Source organism: Poecilia mexicana, unplaced genomic scaffold, assembly GCF_051168715.1.
Source record: "Poecilia mexicana isolate PSO_F unplaced genomic scaffold, ASM5116871v1 scaffold_7, whole genome shotgun sequence".
Taxonomy (NCBI): Eukaryota; Metazoa; Chordata; class Actinopteri; order Cyprinodontiformes; family Poeciliidae; genus Poecilia; species Poecilia mexicana.
The window spans coordinates 17984089-18001193 of NW_028263376.1; the positions used below are offsets into that span (position 1 = coordinate 17984089).

At 36.7% G+C, this 17105-nt stretch overlaps 1 protein-coding gene across 1 annotated transcript; it reads right to left on the reverse strand.

The window, feature by feature from the left end:
• Window positions 1–1467: 1467 nt before the first annotated feature.
• plp2b (proteolipid protein 2b) lies at window positions 1468–16312 on the reverse strand. The gene is made up of 5 exons (XM_014983847.2): window positions 15985–16312; window positions 7329–7484; window positions 7130–7228; window positions 4728–4821; window positions 1468–4214 (listed from the first exon to the last, which is right to left on the reverse strand). Exons 1-5 carry the CDS (start codon window positions 16081–16083, stop codon window positions 4201–4203), a joined length of 462 nt encoding a protein of 153 aa, XP_014839333.1. The 5' UTR covers window positions 16084–16312; the 3' UTR covers window positions 1468–4200.
• Between the last annotated feature and the right edge of the window lie 793 nt (window positions 16313–17105).

Sequence of the window (17105 nt, forward strand, 5' to 3'; positions counted from 1 at the left end):
TATATACCATCTAATTATATAATCATTACTTTATTTTTTATGTCTAAATAAAAGGCTTACTTTGCATAAAAGTATATGCTGTTTTATTAATTTTTCTATTTGGTTTTGATTTACTGTATGCTTAAAACTGTTTACAAATGAGGGAATAATAAAAATAATAGTAAATCCTGTAGCTACATCTGTTAATTTATAACCTCCATCTTGTTCTCTGGGAATAGATGTTTCCACACCAGTTCCTCTGATTTCATAGTGACTCCATCACTGTAAATATATCCTTTGAATTAAATTTTGAAATAAGATAAAAATCATTCCAAAAAGAAATCTGAAAATAAATAAATAAATAAATAAATAAAAGTCAGTTTGGGGAATATCATCATCATGCTTTTAAAAAGCCTCGGAAGCAGTTTGGTGAATGCTGGCATGATCCCAAAAAGGGGATTATCGTTCCTGTGCAGGGCTTTAAAAATAACATGAATGCAATTGAAAGGTACTAAATAAAAGGAAGGGATTTTAATAATAATAATAAAAAAAAACATAAAACAATGTAATCTCAGAATGAAGCCTGGGGGCAGAATGGATGCACTCTCTGTAAAAAATGAAAATCAGATGAGATTAGAGATCCCACGTGAATACTGTCTGCATGAACTGAAATCCTCACTGGAATCTATGTGAGATAATTTGTTTTTATCCATTATACCAACAACAGGGGTTAAAAAACTACTCAGTTGATTCTGGGAGTACCCAAAAATTTGACTCAAGTAAGAGTAGGGCTACTTCAACATATTTTTACTGAAGCAAAAATATAAAGTAGCCATCCAAGAAATTACTCAAGTAAAAATGACTATTATTTCTCAAGTAAGAGTAAAAAAGTATTTAGTAAAAAAAAAAAAAGTCTACTCAGTTACTGAGCAACTGATCAAATGGTCAATCATTTAATATTTAAAATCACATCATCAGACAGAGCAACATATAAGGTTAAGTGGAAGTTTTGGTATTTTAAGGACAAATATGACAAATATTCATATAAGTAGCAAAAAAGTAACAAAATCAGGCAAAATACTTTGTTTTCCAAAAAAGTTTTATGCAAAAAAAATGCATAAAACTTTTAACCAAAACGGTGTCTGGTGAATTCTGTTTGTTTTTCATTGAGTGTGTAGAAAATCCAGACATGTTACTCAAGTAAGAGTAGAAATACTTCATAATAAAATTACTCAAGAAAAAGTAAAAAGCACAGCGTAGCAAAAATACTCCTAAAAGTACATTTAAAAAAAGTTACTCAAGTGTAACTGAGTAAATGTAGCCAGTTACCTCTAACTCTGGTGATTTTGCGTTTTTAAATGTCACACATTTGATAATCAGTTACTGACTGGCTCCATCTAGCGGCAATAAGAAGAACAACAACTTAAAACCCACAGCCAACAACCAAATGGAAGAAACTCGGGACAAAAGATAGAAATGCTAATACTCTTTGTTGTAATGACGGTTTATTTCTCAAAGCAAACAATAATCTGAATTTAAAGAGACAGACTGCACATTGTTAGAAAAAAAACATTAGAATGACAAGATTTTCCTCCAACAACAAATTTATAACCTTCTGTCTCTTTTTAGGAAAACAGGGACACTACAAAAAAATCTCAACAGAAAGATGGCTTTCAATCTTTACAAAATGTGTTACAGATGTATGAGAAAAATCATAACCTGAGGAAGAATAAAACGATGAGTGAACGTGAGAGAGGATGACATAATCTGCGTGGTGTCGATCATCTCAGGATGAGTCAATATCAAATATATAAAAAACAGAAATATGTTCTCAAAACCAAACCAAAAGAACAGTATTGACAAATAACCACAGAACCCATTAATTGTTTAGGACTCAGAAATCAAAAAAGTGAAAAATGATGAAAGTACAACTACATGAAATGAAACTGAAAATAGATTTGTTTTGTTTCTTTTTAAAGATTTAGTTAAAAGGTTATGAGCTGTCAATGCCCTCGTTGCAGTAGATAACTTCCAGATTACTCACTTTGATAAAACAGAGATTGGAAGATGAATAATTGCAGGAATAACGTTTTAAATTATGTTCTGAGTAATGTAGCATCAGATATGGAGGTTGCTGTAAAAATTCGGTTTCAAACTTGGTTTTTATTGCTTCTGTTTGCTTCATACAAATAAAAATGTTGGAAAATTCCCAGCGTTACCAGTCCTGGAAGGTTAACTGGAAGGTTAAGCTGTATGTATTGAGGCAACGGCGCCCTCTGGAGTGACAATATCGCAAGTTTTAATCAGTATCATACCAGCCTTTGAATCCGTTTGGTCTTTTTATGGTTAATTGTCTGGGAATCGATGCTTTTTTGGTGTCTGATGTTTTCTGAGACATGAAGTCCTAAAATGCTGTTCTTCTGCTAGTGCTCATGCCAAATAATAATACTTCTACAAATCATATGTTGCTGATAGCCAATTAAACCTGGAAGCAATAAATCAATTAATCGCAAGAGTTTGATAATTTCCATTTGCATGATGGTTTTTTGTGTCTCTCTCTTTCTACCAAAAGTGGATGAAAAAAGTCTCCGTGGTTTACTGCTCTAAATAGTCCGTTATTTCAAGGATAATTTTCTTTACTTCAGTACCAAAAAAGGTTGTGGCAAAATAATTGAAACAAATGCTTTACAAAAGCAGAAGAGATTATAAGCTAAACAGTATCAGTGTCAAATCTAAAACGGATTTTTCCGACCAACTGAATCCAGCACCACTGTTGTACTGTTAGCCGCTAATAGCTATGCGCCTTCTCACTCTCCTAATGTCCGAATAAATGACATTTAAAAGGGCCATTTTCTTTTAAATAGGTTCTTACATCTCTAATTTATTAACACCACAGCGATATTGAAAGTAGCTCTTTGATTATTTGTTTTAGTCGTAGTAACAACTTCCACACCAAAGAGTTAGCTAGTAGCGCTTAGCATAGTGCATTTACGTGACTGTTTCTCCAACCGTCCACATTAGCTTCATAAAATATGAGCATCTTCGCAGCAAAAACACAAAATCTTACCAGGAGTGTTTGGTCTAGTTTCTAATTAATTTACTTAGAAAGAAATACGAGCTTGTTTTAAGTCAATGGTTTAATATTGATGAAGAAGAACTAGTTCATTTTCAGATTATTTCACTTAAGACATTTTTCCGATGCAAGTGAAATGATCTGCCAAAGGAAGTAGTGCTTTTTCATCTGTATTAATTACTAAACAAGCTACCATTTCTTGCTGAAAATCTATTGCAAGTTAGTTTTGTCTTATTTCAAGTGTACTGGGATGTTTTACTAGAAACTAGACCAAAATATTTGGTAAAATTTTTACCAAATATTTTACCAAAGCTGTAAAAGGCGGTTGGAATGCAGTCAAAAGCTGTCACAAAGTTTCAAACGTTTCTCTCTTTTTAACTCATCTTGGAAAGTCGTTTAAATTGACCTCTTTATTTCCACAGAAATAAAGAGGTTTTTGTTGTGTTTATTGAGACGAAAGTTATTTATAGAAAATAAAAGAAAAAAGTTTTTGCAAGGAGCCAACCTGATGAGTCGTTAGCTTAGCTCAAAGTTTTATCAAAGTGAAAATACCAGGAGAGTCAATTGATGTTGGTGACATATTTATTGCTCATGACCTCTTAACAAAACCCCTCATAAAAAACAGAGACTGTGCTTTATAATATTTAACTGACCGAAAACACTTTTACAAAAAAAAATAAAAATATTGACAGCAATGACAAGACGAATATTATTCGGTTTTTAAATAACTCCTAATGCGTCAGTTACTTCTGAAGTCCAAATAACACGATTAATATTTCCTACAGCAGTCTATTAACAGTAGAGAAAAGTATTAGAAAAGCCATTTGAAGACACCAAACAGTCTTTTGTTACCTTATTAATGTCAGGTTTCAATGTTTACTCGATGGTCTGTCTTGGTCGGAACAAAACTTGGGTTTTATTCCCGCCTTAGCACACATGCAGACACAGATGTACAGTATAGTGCCTCTCCCTTTGGTTCTGTGGTATTCCTCTCAAGCACGGCTCTAAAATACTTCTCATTTGTTCACACCATACAGCTGCAATGATTAAAACTGTGACCTGGTCATTTTACTGTCCATCTTCCCTCACTGAGCCGCTCTTCTCTGTTTTTGTGTTCCTGCAGCGTCGATAACAGATGCGTGGACTTTTTAAGCTGTGCTACCTGGAAATTAATGTAGAAAAGTGCATCAGGAAAGTGAGCATACTTTATATACCAACAGGAAAAATATATATATACTGCAAGAGGTTCACTGCAAAAACACAAAATATGACCAAATACGTTTGGTCAAGTTTCTAGTCCAAATGTAGTATTAAACTTGAAATAAGACAAAACTAACTTACAAGTAACTTTTCAGCAAGATATAGAAGCTTGTTTAAGTAAATGATTCCTTAAAATTTGGGAAAAGATATCGGTTCCATTGGTAGAAGTTTTTTTTCACTCACTGGAAAAATGTCTTGCTATAAACCATAAAATCTGACAATGGAACTGGAACTTTTTATCAATATTTAAGGATTACTGACTTAAAACAAGCTCCTATATCGTTCTGAAAAGTTACTTTTAAGTTAGTTTGGTGTGATTTCTGGACAAAAATGTTTGGTAAGAGTTTGTTTTTGCAGTGTTTGTGTCACAGGGGAGATTTTGGATGCATCGGTGAATAAACACTTGTGTTCCTACCAGAACCTCCAGTTTGCGACCTGACGCTCTTGATTTGCAGGTAGATGGTGTACGTGTCATATGCAAACAGGAGACCCGCGAGCAAGCCAAACACCTGAGAAATACAGCAAAACAAGAACTTTATCAACATTAAAACAAAAGCCATCGTCAGGGTTTCAGGATGTTTTGGATTCCAGTTGATTTATTTATCTGTATTTGCTTTAAATATTCTTTTAAAAAGATCAACCTTGTTTCCTTTGAGCTTTGGTTCAGTCTGCTCAGTCATTTTAGTTTGATTACGTGTCGATTAAGATTAATGGCAAACTGAGTTTTTATTTTAATTATTTACATCCCTTTCTTCGGTTACTTCTCTGTTCATGTCAGACTGCAAAATAAACATCAACAGAGATTTTCAAAGAACAAATTTCCCTTTGGGTTCATAGAAAGAGCCACCACGTGTTCAAATGGCCCAACACGAGCAAAACAGCTCAATTATTTTGGTTTTCATTTTATGATAAATCATTCGGTTCCATACAGACTTATTTCCTGTGACATTATGGCTTAAATAACATAAAACATTGTTTTTTAAAATTTTATTATATTTTCAGAAGAAAGATACCAGCAATGATGGTTCTTTTTTCTATTTCATGCCCAAATGAAGCAAAAAAGAAAGCAAAAAGCTTTCCACACTTGCATTAATTTTTTTTTATTCTCACGTTGTACACATGCTAAGCTGTGACTTAGTTGTTCTGTCGCAACCTGATCGGATGCAGATGGTTGTAACCTCGTGTTGCAACCCGGCCAGGGATCCACAGCACAGAAGAAGGATGTGGTTAAGAAACGGGAAGCGCGCTTTATTTTGAAATCCAACAACAATAATATCTGAATTTAGTTGGAAATTAGCAGTACTGATGCAACGCTCAAAAAACATTTGAAACATTTTATTCCCTGTTGCTCCTGTAAAATCTTGCCCGTTAGGTTTAAAGTATCTTTTGTGAATATTTTTTTTGCCTGGGGTACGCAGTGAGAAGGAACAAGTCGATACAAGGTTTTGAATTCAGACTTTTTTCTACTTCTGTGCTTTTTCACACTTTTCCCACTATACAAGGGGTGTCTCATTTATTAAGCTTGTCTAAATATGGCAGGTTTTTAAACAAAGAACCAACAAAAACATTCAACCCATTCAATGTCACAGAAATTATCTGAGGCCTTTTTGGGAACTACATTAATTTATTCTTTTCAATTTTGTTTCAGAAAATCAATGAAAGTCCCGTGTTCGGCATGTGGTCCAAAATGTTTTGACTATATGTCATGGTCTCTGCACTCTACTCTTCAAGGTGTGCAAACAAAGGTTATGACAGTTAACTAAAACTAATAAAATAACAAAAACTCAAATTGAGAAAACATTTTCATCAACTGAAATAAATAAAAACAGTAATTAATAGCAAAAAGTGTAACTAAATGGAACTATATTGTGTGTTTATAAAACTAAAACATACTGACATTACATCCTTCACTTTCTTGTTAATGAATCTATTAATTAACCTTTCAAACTGATATGAAATTAATTCGTTTTTTTCCCTAGGCAAGCAGTTTACGTCGGCCGTCGGCAAATTACAATTCTCCATTTTCTTCCTGGCGGCACTTATGCAAGTCCGCAAAACGACGACAACAAAAGTTGGGAGGAAACAACAGAGTTAATCTACAATAATTGGTTAAATTTTTTTAAATGGCGTCTTCTGTTGAGCGTTCACTACATCAGTGTTTCCCAACCCTGGCCCTCAAGGCACACTGGCCTGCATGTTTTAGGTATTTCCTTGCTTCAGCCCAGCTGATTTCAATCGATGACTGATTGAAAGGCGTTTCCTGAACTGCAATCAGTTGAATCAGGCACATTAAATCAGGGAAACCTCTAAAACACCTATATGTTTTAGAGTGTGCCTTGAGGACCAGGGTTGGGAAACCCTGCATTACATTATCACAATACTTTGACCTTTTTTAATTCTACACCTAAAAATTTACCACAATATGAAAAAACTAAAACTAACTATTAGAAACTAGCAAACAGATGCTAAAAACTAAATAAAACTAAATGAATTAGACCAACAAACTGTTACAACAAAACTATAATGAAAACCTCAACACCATTATGACCCTGGTGCCAACATTCAGTTTATCACACTCTGATAAAAGCCTTCAAAGTGAAGCCTTTTGAAAATAACTACAGTTATCTTTGAAGCTGAACAGGAAGGAAATGTGGGATGTTATCAGATTCTTGTGACAAATAGCTGCACTGTGTCATGGTAAACAGAACATATTTTTTTCTGCATATCTCCCTAGAAACAAGTCGCATGGTAAATGGTCGTCAGAAACAAACAGTGAAACCCAGAATGAGGAGTTTCAGAGCAGACGAGCGAACTGACCCCGCCTGCGATGAGCGCTCCGTCCCCGGCTCCTCTGATGACGCAGATGAGCGACGTGATGAGGTAAACTAGAGTGCCAGTAAATGCACGGATAAAGTCCTGCAGGAAAAAAAAAAAAAGAGAAATAAATCAGAACATAATGCATTGAGCAACACGCCGCAGAATTTCTTTAAAACGCTTTTGCTCACGAAGAACTTACACTCCAGACCCAGCTGATGGCTGTAAACTGCTGGTCCAGATTCATCATGAAGACGCAGAAGAACACGATAGCAAAGCACATCTCGCAGATGGCAACAGCAGTGTAGCCGCCATACCAGGACGAAGCATAGCAGATGAGGATTATCAGACTGAGAACCTGGGAAAACAAGAAAGCAAGCAAAAAAAAAAGCTCCTCAGTGAGACAGTGGCTTAAAGTTTAACCTTCTGCGAGCGTCTGCAACAAGCAGACAGATTTACAGTAAGGGGTCGTTCCCTCAGCAATTTTCCGTTATGTGGAAAAAAAAACATCTGCATGCATTCTTCTCATATCAGCAAAATGCTGCCAGTGCACACAATCATAAACTCAAACAACCTGCAGCCCATTATAGGCCTGTTTTCTAAAATGTGGCTCAAAATGTGAGGGCAAACGCAATCACACATCCAAACAAATTCCTTCAAGAATCTGCTGCATAAAAACTGAAAGACGACCTGTAATCGCTGCAAGATGAAACATTTTGTACAAATACATGTGTCAACTTTTAAAAAGAAAGAAACATATGGGTATATCTGACCACACTGAAACCCCCCCCCCACAATATCTTATCAGGTGTTTTTGCTTCAGTTTCTACAGAAAATGTTAGTACAATTCAAATAAAAGAAAGCTAACTTACAAGTAACTTTTCAACAAGATGTGAGCTTATTTTAAATCAATAATTCCTTAATTTCCTTAATGTTGATGAAAAGTATTCATCCCACTGGCAGATTAAACTTCACTTGGAGATAATCTGCCAGTTGAACTAGTACTTTTTCCACCAGTATTGAGAAATCAAGAAATTATTAGCTTAAAATCAGCGTATATATCTTTTTGACAGGTTATCTATAAGTTTGGTTTTAGTTCTACTGTACTAAGAAAATGTACCAAAAATACTTGGTTGTTTTTGTGCTTATACATAATTCCAAAAAGTCTGAACCGGAAGTGATATGCGCCACCTTAATAGGAGAACGTATAACGGACCCATGGCTTTGAGACCAACGAAAAGAAAACATGAGGACACTCTTGACCAATGTGTGAGAGAAAGATACATGAACAAAATGGCCGCTGCTGGGATCAATTCATATGAGACGGAGGACGAAAATGAGGACAAACTGCCTCCGATCTCATTTTGTGACACAGTTCACTACTTGGTGAACATGAAGAGAGTTTACATCATGGAGGAGCTTCACCTGAAATCTATGGACGCACAGAATCAATGTTTAAACGGATTTGTAAAGGACGTACGAGCTCTTTAATAACAAGGTTCTGGTTCTGGTAGAGTAAGTACACATAGGCTACATGTCCGTCTTAGCTAGCGGATAAGAATTAGCTAAGCTAATTTTGCTACTTCAGCAGTAAGTACTACAGTAAACATCCCTGTAGAAGTTATATCTAATTTAGTATTACACAGAGGTGTGTAGAGTACTCAAAAATTGTAATCGAGTAATAGTTGTAATACTTATTTTGTTCATTAGTTGAGAACAAAGCAAGAGATGTAGCTTGTGCGCTGTTTATTGTTGTCATAGCAACTGGCTGCTAAGGTGGCTGTCAGTTACAAAGTTCACGGAGGTGTGAATTTTGTAACTGACAAAGTTCGCACCTTTGCCAGTTACAAAGTTCTGTAACTGACAAAGTTACAGAACTTTTTTAGTCTTTTGACTAAATACTTAGTCAAAAGACTAAGTATTTTGACGAAGTATGCCAAATACTTGGTCCTCAGTATTTTGCCAATGCTGAGGACTAAGTATTGCCAAAAGACGGGTGGATTTTTTTTGGTGTTTTTTAAGTGCTTGGATTGTTTTTAGAAGCAGACCCAAATGTAAGTATAAAACATGCCAAATGTAAACTTGTGTTATTGAAGGATCAGTAAGTAGAGTTTAATGCCATCTGGAGGTAAAATTGCAGACTACAGCAATAAAATGTCTTTAGCCCTCCAGCTATGACTACAAGCTTGTCTTACACATTGCACGGTTTTATTCTAAGGCACAGACAGCTTGGCCAACAGTGTCAAATCACTGCAGTCTACATGATACAGGCATGACCGAACTGAGCAGACACCAGGCTCACATCTGTCACTACTACCTCACATGCCGCCCACAGGCAGCCAGCCAGCAGCTCAGAGGCATCAGAAGTTCATGTGTTTCAGGGACTGGCACAGGCTGCCTCTGTAGGGCAGCGAAGAGGCTGAGGCCAAACCATAACGCACAAAAGGAGCTCTATCCGGGACAGAGCCGGCTGAAGAGGCCGTCATACAGAAAACACCCACCATACCACACAGAGGACTCCCCGAGAACAAAACCAGCCTCTGAGTTGTTGACACCTTCATGTTGAGCTGCACAGGCTGGGGTCTGTCCGCAGCGTTTCAGGATCTCAGCCGGAGTACACTGGCATCAGTGTAATAATGAGCTGCTTGTTTTAAACTGACTACAGGGAAATTATTGCAAACTTTTGGCTAATTATAGTGAGCCGCAACACGAGCCCCAAGAGCTCAGCCCATGCATGGTGCAGATACCAACCAAACAGCAACAGTTGCTATGGAAGTCGCCTTTATTTTGAAGTACATTTTTTCTCCCAAGCACAAAGGAAAGTGGAAATTGTGACAGTAAAATCATGAGGGAAGTTTTATATCATCACTCTTTGAGCAAATTCATAGGAGTAAAACTAAACAGGCACCTTAAATTGCATGTGTTGTCATATTTTAGAGGCAGAAAGCTTAAAATCTTGAAAGTATTAAAGATAAATGAATGTAAATTGGTCTTGCTATTGATTTTCAAACAGGAAAAGTCATTGTTGAGCCACAAATCTCTCAAAGACTTTTACTCTCTACCTTGTTTTCTTAATTATCAAGTTTTTAAATGGTAATGTGTTGAATTGATGGTGTAGCAGCAAATATTTTAGAAGAATATATATGCAGGAAATATGAATGTGCTCCATGGAAACCACCACAGATTGGGTGGAGGGAAATTTCTGCAACAGTCTCTCTGCTGGAAACATTATTTGCTCCAGGATTTTTAACTCGACTGTAAGCAAAATCCCAAAGTTGGGGGAATAAAACAAGAGTTTATGCCAAGGAAAGGACTGGTAGCTGAACAGGAAGTCCACAGCCAGACCGTTGAAGGGACTGCAGCCGCTATGACATTTAGCAAGAAAGATTTTTTGATTTACAGATAGTTAGATGGAGCAGTAATTATTTTTTAAATATATTTGAGCTTAAGAAATGAGAGTGTGACTGAAATGATTAATCAGATTAATTGTGGTTAATCGATTATTCAAATAATCGTCAACTAATTTAGTAATTGATTAATCGTCAACTGGAGTACACAGACTCAAACTTAGGACATTTGCTGAAAGGACAACATACTCAGCAGTAGTTAAGCCTAAATTTTACAAAATCACATAGATTTGCCTTTTGAAATGTAAAAAAATCTTTACATGCAAATATGTTCTTCCAGGAATCCCGAAAGTGACATATTCCTAGATTAAGATTAATCAAGAAATTAATTAATAGAGTAACCCTACACTGCATTTGCATTATCCTTCGTTTCAGATGGTCAAACATTCACCAACTTTATTGCATTTTAGGCAATGAAATGTTCATTATTCTATTTATTTGTATTCTTTATATTTTGTATACGAAACACTGAAGTAGTTAAAATGTGCAGAAAGTGCCAATTTAAGCAATTTAATTTTTTTAAGTGTTTCTTTTTCAGCATTGCATATTTTTTTATCATGTTCACTTATGTATTGAACAGTTAAAAATGACAGAAAATAAATAAATGCATAAATGTTTTTCTCCAAATTTCTTTTTCCAATTAATCATCAGAATAATCAACAGAATAATTGATTACTAAAATAATTAGTCGCAGTCTTAAAGGAGAGTATTTTAGCTTTCCTTCCATGCATTGCCTCAGTTTCATTAGTATCATAAAACATGAACTACATTGGTGACAGCTGTTTGGAAAAATATAAATACAGACACATACCCATCAAAGTAACAATGCTGGTCAGAATGGGAGCACAAATTACATCTATGCCAACAAATATTTTAGAATTTGTATTTCAAGTTTTGTGAATAATTACATGTGGATCAGGTTCACCATAGAGAATTTCTTTGAAATCTCTCCGTAGGGTGCTGGTTTGTTGAGTCTCCAAACTGCTCAGATTGCCATACAATCCCTCATTTTATAACCTCAAATTTGAACTGGGCACTTTTCTGTCACCACTTTTCTCTTGGATGGACATTGTTTTAGTTACTGATACTGGTATTGGTGTTTCAAAACACAATACCTGAGTTTTTTCAGGCTTCAATTTATCTTTTGGAAATAAATACAACTGTTGTGAGCTACAAGTCTAAACAGACCTGGAAAAGACAAGCTTTAGAAATGGACATGCCCTTTAATGCTGATGTTTTTAATGTTACGGTTCAGATCGGTCATTCCAGCTCATCTCTGCAGAGATAGTCATGATGAAGAAAATATGCACTCCCTTCAGTTGGTGTGTATGACTTGCACATTAACTTGCAATTTAAACATGTTCCAACACAATCATCATGACTAACAGGCGGAGGAGTCATTCCATGTGAAATAAACGATGATTAGATCTTCACATTCCCCAGTTTTACACCAGTATTCCCAGCAACTGATACCAAGAGGCCCATTTCCGACCAAACTGAAAGTCCCCATAGTTGGCAATAAAATATTCTCCATCCTGTTTTTGTCCTGGGGAGTTCTGGGAGCTGTGAATGTTTTCTAAACTATTTCAGAAATCCTGCCTGATGGAAGGAGGATTTCTCTGCCTGAAGTCATCCTTGAATGGAGTGGCGGCTGAGATCCGGGTTAATCGCTTCATGGATTCCTTGTTCCAAGGCCTAATCGTCACACCAGTCTGGAGTTTCCATTACTACCTCATGAAAAAAAAAAAAGAAACGAAGGGGAAACTTTTACAGTGGGTGGAGTTCAGAGAGGCCGTCTTTAAAATTAGCTTGTTCCGTTTGGGACAGCAGACCTTTTTTCCAGAGAGGCACAGACTGAGGGTTTTTCTTGCTCTCAAAAAACACAGTTTTACATTTACTTAGCTTTAGGTGCTAGCTAACAACGGTAGAAGTTATTTTCTACTGTAAATAACTTCAGTTTACTAAAATTATTTTCTAGTAAACCAATATTACAATGGCCTAAGGCATAAGCAGACTTTACAGCTGCTGAATATCCTCCTAATTCACACCGGACAGTTTGTCCATCACACATGTTAATTTAATCTAAACTTAATTTGAAGCCATTTTAATTTCAAATTGTGTCTCAGATTAAAAAAAAAAACAATACAAGGAAATCTTAACATTTTGTAAATGAATTAGCAGATATTAGTCTTTTTCAATGATTGTTTGTGAACACAACATCAAAGGTGACCCATTATACTTCTTTGAACTGGTTAGGACAGGTCTAACGACGATACAAAGCACAAAATTATTCTGAGAAAATTAGATTTTAGTCAACAAGAATATAGCAAGTTGTTTCTGGATGGTAAGTCAACAACAAAACACATTTCTTTTCCAGCAGCTATCACAGAGTGGTAAAACCAGCTGAAAAACACGCTGGAACTCAGTTTAGGTTGCTAGGTAACAGCCTGGGCTTCACTGTGGTTGCTAGGTAACGGGCTGGGCTTCACTGCGGTTGCTAGGTAACGGGCTGGGCTTCACTGCAGTTGCTAGGTGAGGGGCAGAATCTGCTGATTTGTGACGTTGCATTCAGAAGGTTTTTAGAAAGGCTCATTTACCAGACATTAAAACACATAAACTTATTGATAAAAAATACAAACAACTGGGTGTATTTTTTTTTAGAAGCATTGATTTTTAGAAGTCTCTCACTCTTAAAATAAGCAATAGAAAATATACATCAAATAACATGATGTTGCTGATTAGGCTTTAACATCTGGCCATAGCTTAACTGCATTATTACTTTTCACATTTACACACGTTTCTCCTTCAACTTAGCCACAGCTCTTAGGACCAACTACACAAAACTGTGTCAACAATTGAATAAAATGTCACTGTTTACCTAATGGACAAGGAAAATAGAAGAACTATCGCTTCTGATCAGGTTTATGTTTTGTTAATACACCGGTATCATTCTCTGAGCACAACAAAACTTTATCGGAAACTGTAAAAGCTAAACAGTGAAGACCTCCTCCAATTCACGATTCAGAAGTCACGGACTTACCTGGACACAAATTGCTCTATGGAACGTAATTTTGAATTGTTTGTGGATTTTTTTTTTTTATATTCTAGAGAAAATGCAGCTTGAAAAGTGGAAATACCCTTGAATGACTGTGGCTGATGCACTATTGACTGGCTTTAATAAAGCAGCTAATCAAAAAGTGACATAGCTTCTTCTTCAGATGGTTTTCACTGAGTGAATTAATGCATGTTACAGTATATTTGGTGTTTGAACTATAAAACAGGCTGTTTTTATAAGCACTTTGTCAAGAGGGAGTCTCCAATATTCATAGTTTTTAATCACCCAGGGGCGGCTGTGATTCCTAACTCCCATGAACTCAACAGCATCGAAAGAGTGAGACTCTGAAGACGTTTGCAGTTACGACAGAATTGCAAATTGCAGATAAGACTCCACCGAACCAGCAAGTGTGTTTAAATATATAAAGAAGTTACGGTAATCTCAACAACAGTAAATACAGAACCTACGCAAATAATGGAGGTCAAAGAGACTCACACCACTATGAAATGCAAACAAACGCATCCATGCATGAAAAACAAAACAAAACAACAACAAAAAAACGGTGGTTAGGAACAGAAATGAGACAAGGTTCCCTGACAGGAAGTGGCTGCTTTTTACCATGACTACAGATTTCTTTTCAGGTGTTGCTTGAGTTGTTCCATTCTCACTGTTGTGGTTACAAATCTGCTAGCTAACCAAAGCAAGATGTGCTGATATAATTTGTTTAGAGGTACATGATGTGCATTGCCTATTTATACTGTTCATATTTAAAGAAAAGAAGAGACACATGGGATGGCATCAAGTATATTAAGGTTTTATAAAGTTACAGCAGGAATTTTTATCTTGTTTATCCCAGTTTAGCATTAGTTTAATGAGTTGCTTCTTCGCACTGCCAGTCAGCTGAATCAAAGGAGGAATATCAACTTTTTTCCTTTCCTAAATTTGGTCACCCTTTCACAATATTTCTGTATAAACATGTCACTCTCATTAACGTGAAGCTGTTTTAAAACTACAGCTGGCTAGCAACAAGATGTCCAACAAATAAGCTAATCTGTTTCTTCACAAAGAGCAGAACAGAAAAAAATATATATTCTGCACAATAAGTGCATGAAAAATACTGCTGAACCTGTTTTCTTGAATGAAGTAATAGACAACTGCTGCTATTGGAACAATTATGATTTAGTTTTAATCAATAAAAACAATTACATCATCGTTTTATCCCATAATAAGACCAGTATAATCTGATCCCGCAGCATGATTGTGCCACCACCAGGACGACTGTGTGCTCAGGGTCGACTTTCTCTTACACATAAACTGCAAAAACAAAAATTTAACAAAGTATTTTGTCTAGTTTCAAGTGCAAATATCTTAGTAGACTTGAAATAAGACCAAACAGATCTAGGAGCTTATTTTCAGTAAATAATTCTTTAATCATGGATTATTAATGGAAAAACTACGTTCCTTTAAGTCAAACCTCCAGTTTAGAGTCACTTTTGAACAATAATAAATGGAAAATTGACCAACATATTTGATGTGTATTGATGATTTTTGACAAAAAGTCCATCCATCCATTTTCTTTACACCCTTGTCCCTCAGTGGGGTCTGGAGGTGCTGGTGCCCATCTCCAGCTATCGTTGCGGGCCAGAGGCGGGGTCACCCTGGAAAGGTCGCCAGTCTGTCCCAGGGCAACACAGAGACAAACAACCATGCACACACACACTCACACCCAGGGGCAATTTGGAGAGGCCAATTAACCTGATTTTTGGACTGTGGGAGGAAACCGGAGTACCCGGAGAAAACCCATGCATGCACAGGGAGAACATGCAAACTGTGCAGAACAGAAATAATCCGAGTTGAACCAATCAATATTAAGGAATTATTGACTCAAATCGAGCTCCTATATCTTACCATTCTGCTAAGATATTTGCAGTAGAAACTAAACCAAAACTACTTTATCAGATCTTGTGTTTTCGCAGTGTACCGTTCCAACATTATGCTATTATTTGACCCTTTGAAGAATCTAAATTAATGAGCTACAATAACATTTAATTTCCCTTTGGGATTAATAAAGTATTTGTGAATTGCCTTGAACTTTCCTCAGCATTTAGCTCTTTAGTGTCAAATGTGCCTGTGACAGGTGGAAACCCTTTACTTCCGTCCTTCAACCTTCAACTCCCCCACAAACCACATGCATTTCTCATCTCTTCTGCCCTCACTCACATCGATCATCGATCACTCAGATCTGCTTCTCCTTCAGCCTGAAAATCAGTACCAACATTAACTCCTAATAACCCATTAAATATTAATTGGTTGCAGCAGCCACACGTGATTTGTAAAAACGTGCCAGAGCCAGCTTTATGAGCTTAAGAGTCACTTTGTTTCTACTGTAAACTCACAATTTCTGCAGCGAGGATGGTGCCTTTCTGGGTCCGCACGTAACTTTTCAGCTTCTCCACGACGCCCACAGAGGAATTCTCGGTTGTATCAGCAGCCATCCTGGGAGAAAAAGTAACGTGGAGGCCTTAAAGTAGCTTCCCTCTGGTAAAAGAGCGAGTTTGGATGAGCAAAAGTTGTCCTTAGATGAGATATTTCAGGAAAGAAGCAGTTCCCCCAGTGTGGTTGAGTGGAGCTTTAGTTTAAGCAAGTGGAGAGAAGAGAGCAGTCTGACGAAAAAGTCTCTGAGAAATAAACTGCTGCGAGTCTGTTAAAGCAGGGCGGGGCCAGCGGACTGTATGCAGGGGCGTTGGCGCTTCCCCTGAGTATGGAGCGCCGCTCATGGCAACATGCTACCACATTGTGTTAGAGCCAGATTGTGCAGTCTGGTGACAGAAGTGCATCATCATCCAGCTTGGTGAGGAGCTTTCGCGCTCGACTCGTAGTCACGCATCTCGCTGGTTTTATATTATTTTATTATTAATTTTAGTATTATTTTTCCGGTTAAACGGTGCACCAAACCATATCAAATGCTTTGTCTACTTCAGTGGTGGGAAGTAACGAAGTACAAGTACTTCAGTAACTTGTACTTCGTACAATTTTTAAGTACAATTTTCGTGTATCTGTACTTTACTTAAGCAGATTTAATAATGGGTACTTTCTACTTTTACTCCACTACATTTTACAGTAAGTATCTGTACTTTCTACTTCACTACATTTCTACAAAACTGTCGCGTTACTCGTTACATCCAAGTCGCGTTGCTCTTTTTCCCCGTTAAAATGTGAAGTTCAGGGTCTTAAGGTGGCGCCGTAAAATCCAAGCATAACGTGACTTAGTGTCTGTTGTCACCCATCGCCTCCACCTTTACTTGCACGGGGAGCTCCAGACATGCGCAGTGGTTTCCTCTGAGCTGGAGAAGATGTCTGTCTGGTCGTCAGTAATAAAATAGCGCTGCAAAAATCATAAGATATGGCGACATGTAAAATAAGCAGCGCTTCGCTTTCACAGACGATGGGGACTTAGTCCAACTTTTACCGTCACTTGGAAGGAAAGCTTAAAGAAAGGTAAGATCTGTGGACGTGA